At 38.9% G+C, this 24499-nt stretch overlaps 1 protein-coding gene across 1 annotated transcript in view; it reads right to left on the bottom strand.

Moving 5' to 3' along the window:
• The window catches only part of MALRD1 (MAM and LDL receptor class A domain containing 1), a 578637-nt gene that overhangs the window by 100346 nt on the left and 453792 nt on the right, over positions 1-24499 (bottom strand). The window contains exon 35 of the mRNA XM_057732597.1: positions 5333-5596. Within this exon, the coding sequence (XP_057588580.1) occupies positions 5333-5596 (264 nt within the window). The remainder of the gene's footprint in view (positions 1-5332; positions 5597-24499) is intronic.

Raw genomic sequence — 24499 nt, 5'->3', positions numbered from 1 at the left:
TTTTTCAAAATTAGTCCAAACAAGCTATAGGAAAAATGTATAGGAAACTCAGGTTTGAAAATGTTGCCCTGGACAAGATTTACTTTTGCCACATTCTCTTTCAAAAATTATGGTTTAATGTCTATAAAAATACTTATTTCAATCTGTCATCATCCTAGAGGTTGATATTCTTTCTAACCAAAATAAGCTAAGTAACACAGAGCATTTTATGGCTTTGAGCTCATTCACTCAGGAAGATGATACATTGAAGACACAAAACTCATGAGTAGCTCACTGGAGTTACTTCAGTAAAGCAAAATCCCTTTTGAAGATTATAGTTGCTGCATAAGAAATTTACACAAAAGTAAGAAATGTATGACTATCAATATGTATCCATTTACTCTTAAAATGAAACTCACGTATGTAGCAGATTAACATTTCCAACAGCAAAGAAACTATGGTCTTGGCCATGGGAATAAAGGCTACAAGCTGGTCAAGGCAGACACACACCCAGCGTGGGACAGGATGGATATGCACTCCATCCCTGAACTAAAACCAATCACTACTCTTCTTAAAATATCTTAGCAGTTTAAATAATTTTAATAAAACTATAAATATAATTCAATATGGAAAGGAGAGTAATTTATTGTTTGTATTATGCACTTTACTGTATTAATTCATTTAATTCTCCAATACCTTTGTAAAATAGCCTTCATCACTATGATTTTAATGTTGAATAAACTGAGGAACACTTTTTTAAGAAGCTGTCAAATGCAGAGGATGATCTTTACACTGTGATGGAGAAGCACCAAAGGATGCTGAGATTGTAGCTAACAAATTGAAAGGCCAATAATAAAACTGTTGATGATAAAGGCTGATCCACAAGTCTTAGGAGCACGACCCATTCCCAATCTTCAGAAGTGACACTCAACTTCATAAGACACATCGACTACTATTGGAACATAAATTAAAGTTAGACAGTAGGAAAACTGTCCACTTCCCCATCTGTTTTTCCCAGTTATCTCTACCACTGATGGATAATGTGCCTCTCCTGATCCATTCTCCATCTTCTCTCCCTGCTCTGGGCCCTGGGAGGTTGAACTCTAAGGACACATCAATGTGCTTCTTTGCCTCTAGCTTTGGTTGGGTTTGGTTGATAGGTAGCACCAACAGGAGGTTAATGCAGAGAGAATAGACTGTGAGATTACTACTGGTTAGCTGCTCCCATAACCAAACACCACACCTTTTATCAAGTAGCTCTCCTTGACTCTAGATTCAGGCAACTGTTTTCTCTTCTCACATCCTTTGCTCTAAAAGGCCCTGCTGTTACTATTCCTTTTGGTTTCCCTATGCATATTCTTTCCCTAATAAATAATCCTTTTATTAAAACAATCTCAAATTACACAATATACACATGCCATCTATTTTGTGCTAGGATATTGACTGATACATCTGAGGAAATCAAAATCTTCTTGGTGAATAGACTGCTATCAGAGGAATATCAATGAGAAGAATGTTCCTGGTTTTGTGTTATTTTCCCATATAATTAAATCATACTTATTTTTTCATTTATCTTAGGGAAAGGGGATATTTTTGGTAAAAAAGTATCACTTTAGTTTATAAAAAAAAATGTTTCCAATGGAAAGACAACATTAAATATGAATTATTTTTAAATGTTGGACTTATCACATGCTTTGTTTAAGCATTCTGATCACTAAACATGTATTTTTGTAAGGATAAAAGGCCTTCAAGTAGCAATCATATTGACTTTCCTGCATAAAACTGCAAATTTTTCAGAATTCTGTTCCTACACCATTTAAACATGTGCAAGCCTCACAAAACAAACAAACGAACCAAAGAACCAAGCCTCTTCTTTTGTCCTATATCCTACTCTCAATGCTAACTGCTATGACGAAGTTTTCTATCGCCGGTTTCTCTCTGCCATTTCCCACCTTTTCCACAAAAGACTGATGTCACAATTCTGCCCTCCCACTTTGCAGCATGTTCTCACTCCGAGAGCACCAGCAACCGCTTTTTGCTTTTTCCCAGTCTGCATTTTTTAGTCCTAATCTTAAGTGATCTCTCAGAAACATTCAAACCTGTGAATACCCTCTGACACACAGGCTTTCTACCTTTGATTTCTGATCATCACTCTCTTTTGGTTGCCCTCCTATGTCTATGATAACATCTCTGTGTCTCTTTTTCTTTTAAATAAATTTTATTTATTTATTTATTTATTTACTTATTTACTTATTTACTTATTGGCTGCTATTGGGTCTTCATTGCAGCATGCGGGCTTTCTCTAGTTGCGGCAAGTGGGGGCTACTCTTTGTTGAGGTGTGTGGGCATCTCATTGTGGTGGCTTCTCTTGTTGTGGAGCACAGACTCTAGGTGCCCGGGCTTCAGTGGCTGTGGCACATGGGCTCAACAGTCGTGGTGCATGGGCTTCGCTGCTCCGCCGCATGTGGGATCTTCCTGGGCCAGGGATCGAACCCGTGTCCCCTGCATTGGCAGGCAGATTCTTAACCACTGAGCCACCAGGGAAGCCCTCTCCATGTCTTTTGATGTTTGGTTTATTTTTAACTGTCCCTTAGGTGTTCCTTAGGATTGTCTCCGCCACCTTATCTTTTCCCCTGTCCATTATCTCATGTACATCCACAGCGTGAATCATCAAATGCTGATAGCTCTGTACCTTTACCTATCTTCTTTTAGCTCCTTCCGAGCTCCAGACATCCATTTATAAACACACCCTGAACGTTCCCACGTGGATGTGCCACAGATAACATAAATCCAACATTTTAAAATGAAGCCACATTTCTTACTCTAAAAGGTCCTTCTCCTCCTATTTTTTCCCAGCTCAAGAAATGGCAGGTTAGCTGTCTTGTTGCCCAGATCAGAAACCTGGAAACTATTGATTACTTTCTCCTCCTCTTCACTTGAATGCCTCTTAAATCTATTCATAATCTTTACATCATGCCATTAATCTATTCAATCCCTTTATATTTCAACTGTAACATCTCCAAAATAGTCCCAGGTCCTCACTGCAGTGCATTCCATGTACTACTTAAACCCTTATCACTGGCCCGATGGGGTGGATTCTTCAAGACCTAGTTCCTGCTTATCTCTCCCAACTTATTTCTACATTTCTCACCAACAACTCTACTTTAGTTATATGAAATATGTTTGAATCAAACAACTTTTCTTCTGTTCTTGGAACATTCTCCACTGGAATCAAGCATCTCTACTTTACTTGCCTAACGACTACTTGTGTTTCCAAATTTGGCTCTGCAATCACTTTTCTTATTAAAATTTATAGACTCCCTAGCACCACTGTTAGGGAGTACCCTATGTTATTCAATAACACTCTGTTTATCTCTGTCACAGAACTTAGCGCATGATATTCCAACTATCACTTACTAATCTCCTTCACTAATATGTAATGTATCTAACAACGTGAGCTTGTACTGTGTCATTTCCATCTGGATCATCAATGTCCAATACATTGTGTGGCATAAATTACATCCTTAACGAAGATTTGTGAATGAATGAACGAAGGAAGGAGAGTTTATAAAATACCACTCAATCAACAAGTGAGCCCAGGTTGCGGGGGGCGGGGGACTGTTATGTTTTCAATTGTTTGGTAGATTATCACCATCAGATGCTTTTATTCTGTAATTTTGCTCTAGCATTTTGTCCACAGTTTATTTTCACACAATTTTCCCTACAGTATCCTAACACAATAAATATTTTGGAGATGGAGAGAAGCAATTCTTTAACAATACCATCTATTCCTAATGTGGATTTATTTTCCCTGAGGAGCAGAATTTCATATATTACTATCTCATCAAACATCAATTTTCCAATATATGTCTCAAAGTATAAGGATACAGTACCTTCCTAAGCTTCTCTTTAAATAGCATTGTTATTTGAAGTCAAATACTGCACGACTATATTGAACTTAATCTGATACCTATCAGCCAAATTCCATGAGCACCTTGATGGGAACAGGGATAAATAACTTGGCTTCCCCTTCCTCATTCACCTGCATTTGTTTAACTGACCCCTGAGAAAATATTATAAGACCTCACAAATTGGCTTCATAATGGAAAGAATGTATATATAGGAAATAACAAGGAGATAGAAAGCCAATCTCCAAACTGAAACCAGAAAAAGTTCACTGATTTAAGGCTAAAACCTTCAAACATCCAAAATTGTCTTCCTTTCCCTCATTCACCTTCATGCCTTTTCCAATAGTTATCATAATACCAGCTGCCCACACAGAACAGGGCACTAAAATAGCCTTTTATCTCTTCCAATATCCCCCTCTTACAGTTACATTCCAAAGTTTACCGCTCCAAAAAAAAGAAAGTGGCCACTAACATATGGCCTATGGAGATCAATCACGGCAGCCCAAATATAGTGTGATATCACGTGAAACCAAACAAACAAATAATTACTAAAGTGTTAGCGATGCCTGGACTCCATCATGATTATGTGCTCACCTTAAAGATTTGTGTAATTTGTGTAATTACTTGATTAACACTCTTCCCTCCCTAACTGACATAGGCTAATTATAATAAAGATAGAAGTTGATGAATGCAGGACTGGGAATTTTACATGCATTCTCTCAAATCCTCACAGCCCTGTAAGGTAGATATTACATGTATGGTTAGACTGACTCAGATAACTTTGTCCAGATTGTACAGGTAGTAAGTGATGAGGATGAGGTCAAACCTAATGTCCCACAGATTTACTTTTGCATTCACTCTTAATGACATAACATCTACCCAGGTGCAGGTCCAACCCTTAACTACATCTATTCACTAAAATGGATATTTGCCCATTTGCTTGAGCCCTCTTCATGAACATTTACGATGAGGAGAAATTGTAACTGTATGTCTTCAATCCATTCCCACAAACATTTGTTAAAAAGAAAACAGATACATAAGAGTATCTCTATATGAATGATGCAGATGTGAATAAAAAGGGAAATCAGGGTGGGGGGAGTCGAGGGAGGGAGGAATACGGGGATATGTGTATAAATACAGATGACTGAACTTGGTGTACCCCCCAAAAAAATAATAAATAAATAAATAAAATGAAAGAAAAGAAAAAACAAAAAAAGGAAATCAGATACAATTAACAGAGATTACTGTGACTACAAACAAAATGTTTTCAGACATGCTAAGCAAGGACTATATGCTTTCTTTAGAAACATAACACAAACAGCTTTGTTATTGATGATACGATCATGGCAAGACTCTAGAGAACTTTGTTTTATCTGTCAGGCTCTCTCTATCATTTCCAAACAGCATTTCTTCCCTGGCACACCGAGTGAATGAAGATAACTCACAGCAGCCGGATTCGTCTTCATTAAAGTGACAGTCAGGCACTCCATCACATAGCAGGAGGGACGGGATACACTCGCTGGTAGAGCACTGGAACTCCGTATGACCACAGAGCTGAGGAGCGGGGCTGAGGGAACAACCCATTTCATCAGACCCATCTGTGCAATCTTCCTGTCCATTACATTTCCCTGAGAGGGGCACACACTGGACTGTGTAGATACAAGAAAACTGATCAGTTTCACACGGCGACGGCTGTATTGTGACAGGACCTGAAAAGAGACCAAGTCATCTTGACATTAGGGGAGTTATCTCTGTCAGGTGTCGAAACATCGTAGGATACTTTCATTCTTGCCTAAGCATGAAACATTTTGCTAATTTAAGTAAATTAATTTTCTATTATGAATGACATGAACTCTAACAAAACAGGCCAACATGATTAGAGAATGCACCTTATCTTAACCTCAGAAGCATTTACATACAGGGCATCATCACGGTGAAAAAATGACACTTTCTAATTAAAGAAGAAATTTTGATTTATGTTGTTAAATTTGACCATCAGATTTTCCTTGAGGAGTAAAGATACTTATATACAGTAAGGCACTTTGAAAAGCTGCTCTCACAATTTTAGAACTTAAGGAAATTGGCATTATGTCATTATATCAGTATACAGTTTAGTAACTGTTTCTTAGTGGCCTCAGCTTGGGGAATTTGGCTCCTGAGAACCTGGGGAGGACTGAGTCACAGAAGTGAGGTGGATATGGTTTTGTCACACTGCTCTTTGCCCTTGGGTCTTGATCACATTTCAAAGGTCATGTGCAGCCATATCTAAAATGCAGATGAAATCACAGTTCAAGCCAAGATATCACACTAGTGGGAATCTTCAAGACAATGTGGTTCATACCCAACCAACCCATTTTACAGATGAGGATACTGAGGCTTATAAATTTTTAGTGTCCAAAGACATGATATAAATTCAATGAAATTTTATGTGACATTATTCCATAGCAATGGTTTAAGGCAACACTCAAAGTGTGAGCAAAGAGTTGACTTGTTGCTGTTTCTAGAGGTCAGAGAATATCTGTAAATATACAGGCTTGCACTAATTTGCTGAAACACGGTTAGTGGAACAGTTCCTCTACATCATATCATCTCTGGGACAGATGCTGATGAGCTCATCAGTATTTTAAAGGAAAATAGAAAAAGCGGGACCAGTTCAGGAATATCTTACTTTGTGTTTTTTACATTTTTAAAAATAAATTTATTTATTTATTGGCTGCATTGGGTCTTCGTTGCTGTGTGCAGGCTTTCTCCACTTGCAGCGAGTGGGGGCCACTCTTCATTGTGGTGTGTGGGCCTCTCATTTCAGTGGCTTTTCTTGTTGCAGAGCACGGGTTACAGGCATGTGCACTTCAGCAGCTGTGGCACGTGGCCTAACAGTTGTGGCTCACAGGCTCTAGAGCACAGGCTCAGCAGTTGTGGTGCACGGGCTTAGTTGCTCTGCGGCATATGGGATCTTCCCGGACCAGGGCTCGAACCCATGTCCCCTGCATTGGCAGGAGGATTTTTAACCACTATGCCACCAGGGAAGTCCCTGTGTTTTTTACATTTTAAAACTACTATTATTTATGGATTATATAAGAATGATTTATTTTATACTTAAGGATGATGGTGTGAATTCATTTTAGAAATGAAATTTAAAAGTTCTCCTCCCTTACCACTCACTCAGTAGTGGTGACATACCTAGAATATATTTAAATTCAAACTCTGTAATGAAAGTCATGTACCTGAGAGAATCTTTGTCCATGGAAATAAGCATATTTAAGTGGCAGAGGGATAAATGTATGACTTTGAGACATTTTTATCATGTTCTTATTGAACTACCTAAGTCATAGCAGTGCGTGCAATTGCAGCGTTCTGATGGAAACATTCTGAATTCAAACTTAGAAAGTAAATTGGATTTCAATTTTTACAAATTTATATATGTATAACATCTTTTGATACATATTTAGAGATGGTCAAATAAATACTTTCTCTTCATTCTTTTTATTAATCTCACATTGAAGAAAGGGCAGACATCCTTACTTTCATTTTTTTTCTCAAATATTTTATGCACTAAACTTTTATCTGTATAAACTCACCTCAAGGTTGAACCTCACCTCAAGGTTGCAAAGGCTGAATGAGCTTTTTGCATGTGGTGAATATCCAGAACCAACTTTAGTAATACCCCTATTCCTTAGCTAAGCTAAGGTACCAACCTGTTCTGAAAAAACATGAGGGAAGTAATTTTCAAGACAAGCTTTCAGCCCTATTCAAAATAAGTTGTGTGTCTGTGTTCCTTTATATTTTTGCTTATATCAGATATACAAAAATAAAATTCTTTTATTTGGAGACAGCAATTCTATTAAATTCTAGAATCATTCATATCAAAAGATATTCAAAACTCACTTGTTCCAGGTCCTTCTTTACAAGAAACCTGGTGGGTTTGTATTGTTTGTATTGTCTATAGTGGATTCTATCTTGCATTGTCCAGATTTTCCATCAAGATAAGGCCCTCATTCCCCCAGCTGCTGGGAGGTTACCAGATGACAGCTCAGAGCTGAGTCTACCACTAGGATTTTTCCTCTAAAGTCACTCACCCTCCCAGGATTAGCTCCCTTCATTGGTGAATTGAGGATAAGATGGTCCACTCCCTATGCCTCAATATGGGACCAGTGCAGCTCCCAAGCTCCCCATGACATCAGCATGAGGCCCCCTGTGGCACCTGTATCACAGCTCAACCCTCCCTCTGCCCAGTCCTGATTCCTTCACTTCAGCAGGGGCTATTCCTGGGAGAATTTCCAAAAAACCTTTCACATAGGACTCTGGGCCTCATAGTCTACTTGCCTGGGAACCCAACCTAAGATACTATCCCACCATCAAAATGCATCTTGTTTTAAATTAAACGCCCTCCCTGCACTGCCGAATCACTGCTCAAATTTTCCGCTAAAATACTCTTGATGCAAGAGGAACTTGAACTTGCACCCTTCAAGGGTGTCTAAGTAGACTCTGAGCCAGAATTAGTTCTCCATAAGCTCAACATTTAAGTCTCTTGTATTATCTGGTGAAAATTCTATATTCTATGACAAAGCATATTCAAGCTTTTTCACTATAAAAGACTTCCTCCAGGTGATCAAACAAAATGAATACTCTTAGAAGATATACTATATTTATCTTCTGAATTGACTGCCTTCTGCTGAATACCCTCTTTGAGAAGTTAATAAAGTTTCCCTAAAATTTCAATATTAATGTATTTATTCCTGGATGTCACCCGTGGAGTTACCAAATTACTACTGTTAATGTCTTTCTCATACAATTCTTAAAAAAATGAACAATATTAATTGTTCTCTTTTATACCCTGAAAAATGTTAGCCTTAGGTGCATATTACTAAGTGAAAACAGTCAATCTGAAAAGGCTACATATTGTCTGACTCCAACTCTAAGATATTCTGGAAAAGGCAAAACAGTGGATATGGTAAAATGGTCAGTGGTTACCCAGAGTTGGTAGAAAGAAAGAGAGGAACATGGGGGGATTTTTAAAGCAGTAAAACTCTTCTGTGTTGCTCTGTAATGGTGGATACATGCCATGCCACAGACTAAATGTCTGTGTCCCCCCAGATTTCATATGATGAGACACAATTAATTCCCAAAGTGATGATATTTGGAGGTGGGTTTTTGGGAGCTGATTAGGTCATGAGAGTGGGGCCCTCATGAATGTGATTAGTGCTCTTATAAAGGTGGCTCCCATGGACTTCCCAGGTGGTGCAGTAGTTAAGAATCCGCCTGCCAATGCAGGGGACATGGGTTTGATCCCTGCTCCGGGAAGATCATACATGCCGTGGAACAACTAAGCCCATGCACCACAGCTACTGAGCCTGTGCTCTAGAGCCTGCAAGTCACAACTATTGAGCTTGCATGCCACAACTACTGAAGCCTATGTGCCTAGAGCCTGTGCTCTGCAATAAGAGAAGCCACCACAATGAGGACCCCGCTCGCTGCAACTAGAGAAAGCCTGTGTGCGGCAATGAAGACCCAACGCAGCCAATAAACAAATAAATAATAAATTTTAAAAAATTAAAATTAAAAAATTTTTTTTAAAAAATGTCCCTTGCCCTTTCCACCTTGTGAGGACACAGCAATAAGGCACTGTCTAGGAAGTAGTTTTGCACCAGACATCAAATCTGCCAGCATATTTATCTTGGACTTTCTAGCCACCAAAACTATGAGAAAGAAATGTATGCTGTTTGTAGGGAACCCAGTGTATGATATTCCATTGCAGCATTCTGAACAGATTAAGACATGACATTATACATTTACCAAAACTCATAGAACGTACAATACCAAGAGTGAACTGTAATGTAAACTGTGGGCTTTGGGTGACAGTGATGTGTCAGTGTTGATTGGGTCAGTTGTAACAAACATTATGGTGCTGGAAGGTTGATTATGGGGGAGATAGGTATACCCAAACTCTCCGTAATTTCCACCTAATTTTGCTGTGAACCAAAAACTGTTTTAAAAAATAAAGAGAGAGAGAGAGAGTGTGTGTGTTTAAATCTCAGCACCAATATCCCTCAGAATCTACATTCTAGTCCATAACTCATTTGATGCTTTTCTTTTGACATTTCTATGTCCTAGTTCCTCCAAACCCCTTTTAAAATCCAACATTTAAAATCCACAGTACTTAAGTAAATGTGGTGTGCATTGGCCAAACACCTTGATCCATTTCTTTCCATACCCAGTGAGCTGCTTAGTCAGGTTGTTTAAAACCAATGGAATTCAGGCGCAAGGCCGGTGAATGAACAAGGGAAATGGTGTCAGATCAGTCCTAACCCGACCTAGCCTCCTTGAAAATGGACATTATTGTTCATTATATGAGAGAGTTACTTTGGGAGAGTGTAGCATGATCAGAGCAAAAGAAAACCTACACCAGGAAAGCAAACTGAAATATACCCCAAAGAGAGAATAGACAGGATGAAAGTAAGTAAGAAAGAGAGATGGAAGGATGTGAGATATGTTGGTGACTGTGACAGGGGAGAGAGAGAAGGTGGAACGAAAGACACTCCAAGAAAGTGTGGATTCATTTTAACAATGTGATTCATTCTTTAACTTAAAGGTATTCTTTTTGTTGTTGTTAGGGCAACATTTCTCAAGCTATTTCCGATTAGGGGAATTGTGTAGATCTGATGCTGGGGGCAAAAAGAAGAAAGACTGCTATGAAGGCTTGGTACAATTGTACACACAAACACACATCGTATCATATCTTATTAGCTTTAGGGGAATGTTTCTCAAATACATCACAAGTCTAAAGTGAGTTGGGTTCAGTAATCACGTGGTAGCTTGCAATCGATTTACTCTTTTATGCTGGAGCTGATTCAAGGTTTTGTTAACCAACTTTCACACTCCCAGTAACCAAGATAGTCCTCTGATTACCACATTCTACTACATTTTGTGCTATGCAGACAGGTACAATTTCTGACCTTGTGGATATTTCTTTGTCCTCCTATAGCATATTGAGTTTCATTGTTCACTCAGTTTGGGCAGCAGTTGAAATATGTTTTTTAATAGCAATAAACATTATTTCATACTGATGATTTACACTGAAATACAATGAAACATTCTCATGAATTTCATATTAAGTTCTATAAAAGCCTAAAAGTGCCCAAGGAAAATCTGATGGAATTTTATCTTTATGATTAATATGTTTAGTGAAAGCAAAATTGATTGCCTGTTTTGAAAGGAAAAGAAATATGCACAGGGAACTTTAGTTTTAAAGTGCAGGAATTAAACTCTTGCCAAATCTTGCCATACTCAATGACATAAATGGTAAAACGCTCACTGTAAAATATGACCATCAGTTATAAATTGGTAATTGTTTGTTTCTGGCAAATACTTCATTAACAACCATTCAAAAATATCACAAAAAACTACAAGAGGGGAAGAAGAAGATAATTGTTTTAACTTCAATTCCTCAGAACTCTTGGTTTGAGATTATTTTGAATTACAATTTTAGTGTTATATTTTTGTAAGTCCCTTCATAAAGTATAAAAATATTCATTTCTTTTTAAATTGAAAATAGTTACCTCTACTATAGAGCTGTAAAAGAGTCATTTTGATCTTTTTAACTTCAATATCCAATAGCTTAAATATTCCTGAAAAGATGGAATGTGACTTCAGTTTGGACTAAAGAAAATAGAAGAGCCTGGCACAAATAGAGCGGCACGGGTAGCACTAGAGCAGGTGATACATCTGGAGGCTTGTGTGGCTGGTCAGAAGGGCTACGTGGAAAAGTCAAAAGTCTGACAGAAGAGACAAAAGTAAAGGGAATCTAAAAGTCTGCAGAAGCTGAGTCCAATGTAGAAGCTGGTAAGTATCTGAAAAGAGATGCCACATGGAAAGTGATAATTATTTTCAAAGTGAATGGCACAAGCTAGTCAAGGCTAAAGCTAAAACAAAGATAGGACTGACTTCCCTGGTGGTGCAGTGGTTAAGAATCCGCCTGCCAACGCAGGGGATACGGGTTCAAGCCCTGGTCTGAGAAGATCCCACATGCTGTGGAGCAACTAAGCCCGTGTGCCAACTACTGAGCTTGCGCTCTAGAGCCCGTGAGCCAGAACTACTGAGCCCTGTGTGCCGCAACTACTGAAGCCCACACGCCTAGAGCCTGTGCTCTGCAACATAAGCCACTGCAATGAGAAACCTGTGCACTGCAATGAAGAGCAGCCCCCCCTCGCCACAACTAGAGAAAGCCCTGTGCAGCAACGAAGACCCAACATAGCCAATAAATAAATAAATATATTAAAAAAAATAAAGATAAGAGAGAGCTTACAGAAATTCAAAATTGATACAGACCTACAGATAGACACAGATATATGCATATGTGTACCTTTGTGCAAATACTGTGTGTATTTGCACACATGCTACACACAGAGGCAGGTTATATGAAACCGTGAAGCTCTTCACTAGGGACAGACAGGCTGGAGGAGAGACACAGGGCAGTGGATGTTGGGTCACCTACAACATGAGGTTGTGACGGAGCTCGCTCTCCCCCAGCACACAGAGGCTGCAGGCTCGAAAGAAAAGCAAGAGTATATTTTCCGGACCAGCAAAAACCAAGAGCTGAAGGAGCAGAACATATTAAGTGGCCCCCAAAGAGTTATCATTTTTACTCAACATCAATATTTGCCGTAATGATAGTGAATTCCTTCCTAACCATAAGTAGTGATACCACTGCAAATGTCTGAAATTGCATAAATGAAGAATTTTCTGCCTTCATAGAACCTCAAGTAATCTGAAACGTATGTGAAGGCAGAAACATATATAAAAATATGAAATGTTAGAGCAGTTGCTGGTCATTTCCTCCCTGTCTTGAGGCCTGGAACCCAGAGAGACCCCAGTGGGTAAGAGATACATTCCTCTTTTATCATCTCCAGATGGTGCTACACTATAGTTCCTGGTCTGATGTATCTGTGCTCGTGTGGCCTCTTGTATACGCAATGTTGGGCCAGGTTATAAACTTGACCTAATTTAATGCTATTGTTCGCTGATAGTTCTATTCCATATTAACTGAACTCTATTTAGTAGACAAAGAATTCCCCAAGTGTTAAACTCTTCACTTCTACTTTAGGGCCAATATTAGTAAATAATTCCCCTTTTAATTCACGCTTCATATTGTTTCCAATATACATTTCTCAAAGGAAGAATCCTCTTCAAAACCGGTTCTCCAGTGCCTTACATGATGAAGTCCACTGTTCTTACAAGATTAAGGCCCACTGTCCTGTGGTTATTCAATGACCTAACTCCTGATTCGGCCTCACCTATGTTCTCCCCATAAAGCCTAAAATTGCCGAGGTAATAATGCCTCTTTCGATTATGACCGTATTATAGTCTTTGCCTGCTGGGATGGGGCAGGAAAGAGAATGTTGTTATCATTCCTGTGAGTGGGAAGGTTTTCACTTACAGAAATCATGAGTGGATGCTTTGGCACCAATCAACTATTACATCTTTGTCTCAGCGTAGAAGGCTTGAGATGGAGAGTGAGAAGCTCTCTCTTCATCACACACCATAAATACACACAACTGAAGGAAATACAAGAGTCTTAGGCAATCTGTCTGTGAAGGAAGACTGCTGAATCTCATACACACTTTGGGGACACCTGTTCTACCTGTCTCAGAAAGATCAAAGGAGAGAGAGGCAGATACTGAGATGTAAATACCGAGGCAGGCAGTAGAGAAGACCACTCAGGAGTTAGCTATGGTGGTCTTTCAAAGATCTCCCAGCTGTATTGTCTTGACTGCCTTGATAATCCAACCAGAGAAAGTAGCCGTGAAACCCCATAACTTCCAGTTAACATTGGCACGGAACACAAAGACAAAATACATATAGCTATGTTTAACTTAATATTAACTTCTGAGGAATATGAATAAGTAGCTTTACCTAAAGTTTGGAGTGTTCTACATGATTGAATTAGCATTACTTTTAAAACCACATAATTTTAAGACTAACTTCTGCCTTTCTAATAAAGTAATTTAAAACGTACAGCTGTACCTCTAAAACTAATACAACATTGTAAATCAGCAACTACACGCCAATAAAAATTAAAAAAAGAAAAATACCCTTTAAGTCAAAAAGAACGACTAGAAATAGTAATTCATTCATTGCTTAATAATAAACAAAAATTGATTTATTGGGAAGATAAAAAAGACAATTATTTTAAAGTGTGTTGGGTTATCTTGCCCTGTATGGAATCCTGTAGGAGGCAAGCCTAACTAATATTACCTTAATTACATTATAATCAGAAAGGGCAGAAAGGGCAAAATGCGAGGTCTGCATATTTTAGAACTTGAACTGATCTCCTAATTGGTCAATCATCTGCTCCATCTGGCAGAGACCAGCCATGGGCCTGTTTTTCCTTTAGACCCCTTTTTATCAAAAACTGGTTATTTCTCCAGAGGTAGAGAACATACAGACACCCAGTGGGGAAAGCAGGGAGGGTTGGGGGGGAATAAATTGGGAGACTGGGATACTAAATTGTACACTCTAAATATATGCAGTTCATTCTATATTAACTGTATCTCAATAAAAGTTCTTAAGAAACAAACAAACAAAAAAAACCTGGTTATTTCTCTAACCTCATGTTTTCTATTTTGAGCAAGTTTATATTAGTGAAAATGACAACTTATACACACAAACCCACTTATTTACTCTTTGTTTTGCCCAGAAAGTTGTTTTTTGTTTTTTGTTTTCCTATTTTCCCATTTCCAACTCTTTCCGCAAAAAGTAACTAGTCTTTTCTGGGTAAAATGTTCTCACAGGACAATAAGAGGCTATCAGAAAAACTGGTCATTCTCTTCAAGTCACTTGTTTTCAATGAAAAAAGAAAAATCTTTTCTTAAAACAGATTTTTTTTTTTTTAGTGAAGCAATGTCACTTTCTTATTCTATTTCTTAGGCAACAAACAAACAAGCTTTTTTGCATAAAGTCTGAATGTCTTCCAGATAACAACATATGTGTTCCAGGGAATCAGGAGACCCATAATAGAAGCAGACTTTAATCGCCCAAGACCACAACACAGGCCCAGATTGACCTTGGCTGTTGAAAAACTCCCAGAATCCCTCAGACACACTTGGCCTGGTAAGACATTTGGCTCACTGAGTATTTCCAAGCAAAAAGAAGAGAGTCCGCAAAGGTTATGATAATTTTCAAAAATGACTATACAATAGAGAAATGACCAACTCACCATACCATATTTTATTTTAAAAATACATATATATTTATATACTATGGGCACATAAATATATGTGATTATGTGGTAAACCTCATTGTTCATATCAAAGTATTCACCTTTAAGACAGAATGTTGGGACACTGAACTGCGGATTTATCCTCACATTCAATATGAGGCACTTCTCAAACTCAGGCTAATGGAGTACAGCTCCTACCGATTTTTCCATGGTTGTCATTTGGATTTCTTCCCCCTAATTCAACAGAATTCCTTCCAGACTGAAGATCAGCAGGAAACCAAATAAGAACTACCTCCCAGTACAACAGACAAGGCCCTCCAAATGTAGTTTAGATGGAATCCAGATCTGACTCCCATAAGCCGACTTGGTATTAGCTTTTAATGCCATTTTCCAGTTCTTGTGTTTTTTCCTTCTAATCTAATGTCCCTTCCAGGAATAAAGGGGAATTATCCCATCATTTGACAAACTGGGAGGATTTCAGGACCCGCGATAATAGTTTTAAAACCTAATCACATTCTGTAAGCCAATAAGTGAATCAGGATTGACTGATAACCATTTTCCTTCAGCTTTTTGTACATTCACCACTATTCATTTAAAAATTAGGCCCATGAATCACTAATTGAATCAAAATTATAAAAAGGACCCATGCATTAAAACCATGTTTTAAATTACTTATCTACAATGCTATGACATCACTTCTGATATAAAATGGATATCTACTCCATATCATACAGTTATTTCAAATTCATATTTTTATAAATCAACCAAAAGTTAAAGATCACTCATACCCAACAAAATTTTCTTTAAAAAACAAGCCAATGACAATGGAGGTTTTTCAATGTAGAGGAACTGAAAATGACAGAAAACAAGCTACACATATCACAAAATACCATGTAAGATATATTACAGGAGAGCTGCAAACTTAAGGTCAAGAAAATCCGGAACAGAATTTGGCTTCCTGTGGGGAATATTAAGGATAAATTAATGAAGAAGGTGGCTTTTGCTCTGCCCTTGAAAGTGAGAAAGGATTTACACAAGAGGAGATAAGGGCAGGGCATCCTCAGCCTGAGAAGCAGAAAGATTAAAGTCAATGAGATGAGAGGAGAGGATACTGGACGGGACTGGAGAAAGGCAAGAGGTCCCATTTTAAGGGATCATTTCACAACCAGAATCAGAGAGATAAGACAAGCGCTGCAATAAAGGATAAGAAACATATTCAGTAGGCAATTGAGAACCTCCAAGCATTTTTCTTCTTTATAACTTGTGCATGAATTTATGTATTTTGATTAGTCTCAGTTTTATTTCCTCTCTCACCATCAGAGTATAGACAGAAAATTGATTGTTCTGGTCAACTTTATAAATTGGTCCATATGGTTGCACAATATTCAGGCTTGCTTACGATTTTCTTTTTTTAAAAGAAGAGGAATGGTCATCAGCTAGAGGCGGATGATGTGGAAATAAGAAATGAAAGAGTAATTTACTTAGAAGACGTTCCGGCGTGGACATGTGACTTGGGCTTGGCCAATAGTACGCTCCCAACCAGCACTTTTAATTTTGAGGGAGTGACAAAGGGCCAATCAGAGATTACTCATAATGGTGGCAGGGGAGTACGTACCCCAGCTCTGAAGGAAGTATTCACAGGCAGTGGAATTAGCTAGTTCTATCCTTGTATTTAGTCAGTCTTACTCACTTCCCACTCACCTTTCTCTTAGATTCTGTTTTACATTTAATTTTTGGAGCAATCCAATATTCTTTCAATAAACTTATTTTCTGCCTTTAAGTTAGCCCGAGTCAGACTCTGTTGCTTGCAATAAAAAACTCTTCTCGTTATTGTGGTGAATAAGATAAATGCAAGGTCTACTTTTCTGCAACTTACACTACTGTAAGGACTAGAAGATTAATTTGGTAGTTATGTGTGTATGAGTAAATTAGATAAATCAGTTATGCAGCTAGAACAGAGATTCTGATGCATAACAGGAAGGTCCTCAATTAGAGCTGGAGCATTAAAACGGAGCTGGGGGGGGTGGCAGGGGGAGAAAGCAAATCTACAGAATTTGCTGCCTGAGGTATGTTTGGAATAAGAAAATTGAGGAGTAAAAATACTGGTTTCAAAGTGGATACTGAGAAAAAGATAAAGGCACTAAAAAATTGATGACAACTCTATGGTTATTCATAATCAAGAGGATTTTGAGGCTTTTTTGCATCCATTCATATAAATGGTACGAATATCCTTATTATGGGATAAGTTTTCTTTAGCAATATTCTTGACCCATTATGCTAAGTAAATGTATTCATTCTTTGCCCTGGACCACAGCCATAGTCTTCACTCCTCTGTCCAGCTCGGGAGAAAGGGAGCACCGTTAACCCTGAGGCTCTTTGCCGAGTGTGTACGGCAGCCTGCTGTACTGCTTCACTAGAGGTGACCGCGTGCTTTTTTCCTCCCAAATCCACCTCCAGCAAGGTCATACTGGCAACCTGAAATCAACCATGCTGGGGTATTTACACCACGGAAATAGGGAAATGCTACACATCAGGGATTTTTTCTCCCTTGAGAGCTAGTTTAACAGCACACCACTGAATGTTTCTCATGAATATTCAGTGATGGCTCAATAAATTACTTCTGTATACCGGATGCTGCCTTCAAGACAAATGAAATCATCTTAGAACCATAGTTCTTAGAGCTGAGTTTCAAATACACTTTATACTATTTTAAACTTCTACGTATGTATCACTATCCCAATATGTCCTTAGATTGTAAACTCCTGGAGAGCTGGCAATAGCGTTATAGGCATATACGTCCATCTGATCTAAATCCAGGGCAGCACAGAGTAGATTCTCAACAAACTTTGACTAAATGAAGGGCAGACTTACTCAAGTTCACAGACACAGCAAGGAGTAAGAAGTCTTCTGCGTCTTTCTGCAATGACATTTCTGCCCTAAACCTAGATCCCTTTGAACTCCCTCCTCATTCTCTCTGGACCCTCTTCTTTCCTATGTCATTCTCTATGCCTTCCTTCTACTTCCCTGATCCTTCTTCCATATGGGACTGGGTTCTTTTACAAACCCAGTCCCATATGATCATAAGATGTAGACTTAAAAGGGACTTAAGAGATTGTCTATATCATTTCCCTGATGACAAAACATGGTCTAAGGATTTTAATTATTTTCTTAAAATTATACAAGTATTTAGTGATGCAGTCATGATTTAGACTTACGTCTCCAAATTTTTAGTCTAGTTGTCAGCTTTCTACCACTCAATACGGTCACACAGAATTGATTGGACAATTCACCCATCTCTCTGTGTGTCTCTCTCTGTCTCTGTCTCCTCCTATCTTTTCTCCCAAACGAGGGTCTGAAAACAAGACTGGAGGCAGAGTTCACTGGTGGTAGTGAACGGAGGTACCACACAAACTCAGTTGATGACTTTTACTTATTCATTTACTCATTTCACATATTTCTTTATTCATAGGACACGTTTACTGCGTATCTCCTCTATAACAGGACTCTTCTGGGCATGTAGAATACATTGCTGAGGGTGACAGAAATGATGAAGGTGATGAAAACAGACAAATATCTCCATCTTTAAATAATTTGCACTCAAGAGAATATACCTGTCCTGGAAATGCTCCAGAGTAATACTTGCTGTTCACATTCAGAGAGTGAAATGAGAATGAAAATCTCTATTCGAGAATGAGGTGAGAGCTACTGTCATTTAGTGGTGATAACATACACAAGGAGAATATGTGGCTGTTTCTTCCCCTTGAATTTCTTATGGATTTCATTCTTTGTTTGGCATCTTGCAAGTTGCTGTCATTTTGTATTTATCAAGTCAAGTTAAAAAAGGATGCCCTAGGATAATATTTCTTTTCTTTGGAATTGAATTCACTTCCTGAAGATCTATTTTGTTTCAATTTAACAACAACAAAAAAATCTAGTTGGAAAGATTGTTCATAAAGTTCATCACTAAAACTGGAGTTTTCTTAGATTTAAAATCCATCGCAGCATCCCTTGTTATTAAACAATGGAGCATCAGACTCAGCCTATTTCAATTAGAAATGTTAATTAGTAGACAGGATGTCACAGACTATTTACGAATTATTCTTAGGATTTTTAAAGTGATTCCTCATTTGCCTGAAATAGTTAATGCATTACAAAACAGAAGTAGAGTCACGGATGTAGAAAACAAACTTACAGTTATGAGGGGATGAGGTGGGGGTGGGATAAATGGAGAGATTGGGGCTGACATATACACACTACTATACATAAAACAGATGACTAATAAGGACCTGCTGTGTAGCACAGGAAATTCTACTCAATACTCTGTAATGGCCTATATGGGAAAAGAATCTAAAAGAAAAAACAAGAATGGATATATGTATGTGTATAACTGATTCACTTTGCTGTGCACCTGAAACTAACACAACATTGTAAATCAACTCTACTCCAATAAAAATTAAAACAAAAATAGTTAATGCAACTCTTTCAGGAAAGGCTCATCTCCTAAATCTTGATGATAATCATTTCATGGATAAGAAAAATGGGGTCAAATGGGTAGTCAGTGTTCTAATGACGATTTGAAGCCAGTTCTTGGTTATAAAGTAGACCTCAGCGTTCCCGGTTGTATTGTTGCCGTAACAAAGTACCACAGACTGGATGGCTGCAAATAACAGACATTTACTGTCTCACAGTTGCATAGGCCAGAAGTCTGAAACTCAAGGTGTTGACAGAGCCACTCCATCTCTGAAGGCTCTAGGGGAGAACCCAGTCCATTCCTTTCTCTTAGCTTCTGGTTTTGCTGGCCATCCATGTCATCCCTTCACTCAGAGATGCATCACTTCAGTCTCTGCCTCCTTCATCACACGATGTTCTCCCTGTGTGTGTGTTTCTGTGTCCCTCCTCCTCTCTTTATAATGATACCAGTCATATTATATTAAGGGCCAACCCTACTCCAGTATAACCTCATCTTTATTATTATTATTATTGGCTGTGTTGGGTCTTTGTTGCTGCACACGGGCTTTCTCTAGTTGTGGCAAGCGGAGACTACTCTTCATTGCAGTGCGTGGGCTTCTCATTGCAGTGGCTTCTCTTGTTGCGGAGCATGGGCTCTAGGTTCTCGGGCTTCAGTAGTTGCAGCACATGGGCTCACTGTTGTGGTATACCGGCCCTAGAGTGCATGGGCTTCAGTAGTTGCGGCGTGTGGGCTCAGTACTGTGGCACGTGGGGTCTAGGGCACATGGGCTTCTGTAGCTGTGGCGCACAGGCTCTAGAGCGCAGGCTCAGTAGTTGTGGCACATGGGCTTAGTTGCTCTGTGGCATGCGGGATCTTCCTGGACCAGGGATTGAACCCGTGTCCCCTGCATTGGCAAGCGGATTCTTAACCACTGCACCACCAGGGAAGTCCTAACTTCAACTTAACTCACATCTTAATTACATCTGCAAAGACCTTACTTCCAAATAAGCTCACGTTCTGGGGATCTAGGAAGGCCATGGATTTGGGGAAGGACACTTCAACCCAGAACCCCAAGATAATCTGATTCCTACCTGTCATTCTCCTTCCACCTGTGTCTACTGGTATTTGCCCCCTTATTAGACTCCTGAAAAAAATTATGTAGATATGCACCACATCTTCAAATATGCTATATTTTCTCACTCCTTATTGCTTCAAATACTGTACAGTATCTTGTATAGTTTTAAAGGCAGCCATGTCCTACCAACCCTGTAAAATGTTCCTTTGCCAGGGAGAAAAATGTGTTCCTTCTTGTTTCAAATTATAGAACAAAAATAGAAAACACCTTTCACCCTTGAAAACTCTCCGGGATTAAAAAAAAAACAGACTCTACGAAAATAAATACACTTCTCTGCTGACTCAGAATTGCTGGAGACTCTTTATTGCATCAAGGATGTCTCCATTTAGAAAATGTTTCCTGGGAAACCTGAAGTAATTAAAGGAAGGATAGAGAAGTAACAGTGTAGAAAGTAAAGATTCCTGGGGATAGGGGAGCGGTGGCTGTTACAGGGCAATCTTCTAAATAGAAAGAAAACTACAGGTAACTTATGGCGACAAATGCTGTAGTTCTATATCCCTTCATATTATGGGAAAGTGTATTTTATTGGGGGGGTGGTGCGGAGAGAATGTTCAAAACAACCAAAAAACCTAATACGAGGTTGAAAAGAAGTTGAGGGTTAGTTGTTTTTAATCTTAGGATGCTAATCTGGACATCAGAAAATGTAATATGCTAAATGCAAAAATCTGGATGTCTTATAGGTCTGGAGAATATTATCTAAGTTAATTTAGCTGTCTTAGTTCATTTGAATCTAGACTGAGCTAACTAAGGAAATATGGAAACAGTAAGTACTTCTGATGGTATAGAATCTTTCACATTCTCTGAGAGCTGAATGAAGGAGGACACATACAGATGAATACTGGACAAATTTATCTAATCTTTCTCTTGCTTTGTTCTACAAACATTCATTGTAGAAGGCCCCATACTGTCTGAATCCTCGCCTATTTTTACAACTATGTTCCATTGGAAAACCGTGTCCCATCTTGGGCATTTTTGTTCAATAAGAATAGAATATTTGGAGAGAACTTCATTGAAATTTGATCAATTTTAAATTTTATGTGATAATAATGCTTCCTTTATACAGCATTACTAGGAAATGAAGTTTTCCTTGCTAAGTGCTGACACTTAAAAGATCATTTTTACCAAAGTTTCTGAGGCATAATATATAATTGCTATTTTTTTCTTCTTAAAAAAATTTTTAAAAATTCTGTGTGAGGAGAGTGACATCAGAAAGATGGTAGAATAGGAGGTCCCTAGCTTACATCCCTCCAACCCCAAACAACAAGCTAGCAGGCATCCATGGACAAAAATGCCTTTGTGGGAGCTTTCGGATCCTGGTAGAAGGTTGTGAAACTGCAGTGAAGCCCAAGACCAAGGAGAGCTGCTTTGGGAAGGCAGGTCCACACTCTGGTGGCAGGTTCACTGAAAGTGGTCTTGGATACAGACCAAAAGTAGCTCCATGTCCCAGTGGACTCAGCTACAGCTATGCTTGGCCACAGTCCTACAACCAGCCCAACCTGCCAAGAGACGTGGGAGGAACCACGCCTGTTTGTGCCCCAGTAAGAGGCTGTCTGACCTTGGACTTGATTGCACATCCTGCAGCAGTCCTATGACCCAGTTCCGGCCCTGCTCTACTGCATTCCAGGAGTTATTCCTGCCTACACCCATTTGTGCCACTGGAAGCAGGCCCACTGACGTCAGTCCTGGCTGTGGACCCTGGAGCTGTCCTGTGACTCAGTTCTAGCCCTGCTCTGCCACGGTCTGGGGCAGTCCTGCTCACTCAGGAACCAAGAGGAGACATGCCTGGGTGTGCTCCTAGGAACAGGCCTGCTGGCTTCAACCTGACTATGTCCCTGAAGCAGCCTAGTGACCTGGCTTGAATCTTGCATCACATGATCTTCAGAGGACAAGAGAGAAAGAGAAAAAGGCAGAAATTTTACCTAAAGAAACAACGGCCAAGGGACTTCCCAGGTGCCACAGTGGTTAAGAATCTGCCTGCCAATGCAGGGGACGTGGGTTTGATCCCTGGTCCAGGAAGATCCCACATGCCACAGAGCAACTAAGCCCGTGCACCACAACTACTGAGCCCACAAGCCACAACTACTGAGCCCACATGCTGCAACTACTGAAGCCCGTGTGCTTAGTGTCTGTGCTCCGCAACAAGAGAAGCCACCACAGTGAGAACCCTGTGCACCACCAAGGGTAGCCCCTACTTGCCACAAGTAGTGAAAGCCTGCATGCAGCAATGAAGACCCAATGCAACCAATAAATAAGTAAGTAAATAAATAAATAATTTTTTTAAAAAAGAAAGAATGGCCAAAATCTTCCCAAATCTTGGGAAAGATATTGAAATCCAGACTCATGAACCTCAAAAGTGCCCAAACAGGATCAACTCAAAGAGGTCTACCCAGACATACATTATAATGAACTCATTAAACGTCAAAGAAAAGAAAGAATTTTGAAAGCAGCAAGAGCAAAGTAACTTGTCATATACAAAAGAACCTCCATAGGGTCATCCGCTGACTTCTCAGCAGGATTTTTCAAGGGTTTTTTTCCTGAGACCAATGGTGGCAAAGATCATTTGGTTGCAGATACAGACACATTTGGAGGAGGGAAAGAGAAAATTAAGGAAGTTTGTTCTAAACGGGCTCTATTTTCTGTTCCAAGGATATAAGAACATTGGCAGAGTGAAGAAAGTTCAAGGAAGAGATGGGAGGATTTGAAAATCGCTGTAGAAAAGTAGTGCCAGTGAAGGGTCCTAAACCTGCATCTAGGACCCTTGGGAGTCCAGCTAAGGTGATAATTTGAAATTTTTAGTGGTCCCAATGAGTATGACCAGCAGCAGTTTGGAAAATGCAAATGGTTACTGTAAGTCAATTCCAACGATTGATAAAGCCATTATGATGGAATGTGAGTGAGATACTTGTATCTGTTCTGCAGGGATGGGCTGATAAATTAATATGTTAATACTTGCAAAGTACATAGCAGAGTTCCTGGCACATAATTAAGACCCAAATTTACGTTACAATGAAAAGAATAGGACACAGAATTCAAAGTGCTTTATTAAGAATGGAATTGAGGTGTTAGATCATTAAATCTGAGATTATTAGGGAAAAAGTATAAAGAGGTTGTTTTATGGAAAATCACAGGAAATATTACAAATCTAGAGTTGTATTTTTTCTTATTAATTATGTTGGAAAACAGGTTTAGGAGGAGTAATCAAAAAGTAGAAGACATAATGATTAGATTACATTTTTCAACCCTAAATTTTCAGACGGGATGATGAAGTTCAGAATATAACTATGGCAGCTGGTTAATGAGGAAAAATATTTATGAAAGTGACTAGAATTTAAGAGACCAATGCTTTACAAAGGTTACTTCACTTGGAAGTTGAGATTGCCCAGGATTTAGGATCCAGTGGAAAACCATGAGAAGAAGAAGAACCTAGATGGTGTGGCTTTAAAAGAGAAGAAGTTTTTAAATAAGGCTCTAAGAGCAGAATTTTGAAAGAGTCATGGAGTAGTCTGAAAGGCAATGACCCTACTCTCTAATGTTGATAATGTGAAGAGTTTATAAGAGAAAAAATAGCCTCTTAAGTGGAAGCATTTTAAACATCAGAAATTCAGATTTCAGTTAAGGGGATGATTTCTTAGAAAAGGAGTTAATGAGAAGATTTTTTTTTCCTTTATGCAATAGAATAAGAATTCTAGATTGTAGCATAGAAGCAGTTAGAAGGGAAATGGTCCAGGGAAGGGGAAAAGCTAATATGAATCGAAAAGACAGTCTGGAAGATGACAGGTGAACAGAGGAATCTTTACCTTGTGCAGTTGCTG

Source organism: Hippopotamus amphibius, chromosome 4, assembly GCF_030028045.1.
Source record: "Hippopotamus amphibius kiboko isolate mHipAmp2 chromosome 4, mHipAmp2.hap2, whole genome shotgun sequence".
Classification (NCBI taxonomy): Eukaryota; Metazoa; Chordata; class Mammalia; order Artiodactyla; family Hippopotamidae; genus Hippopotamus; species Hippopotamus amphibius.
This window is presented reverse-complemented; position numbering and strand designations above follow the sequence as displayed.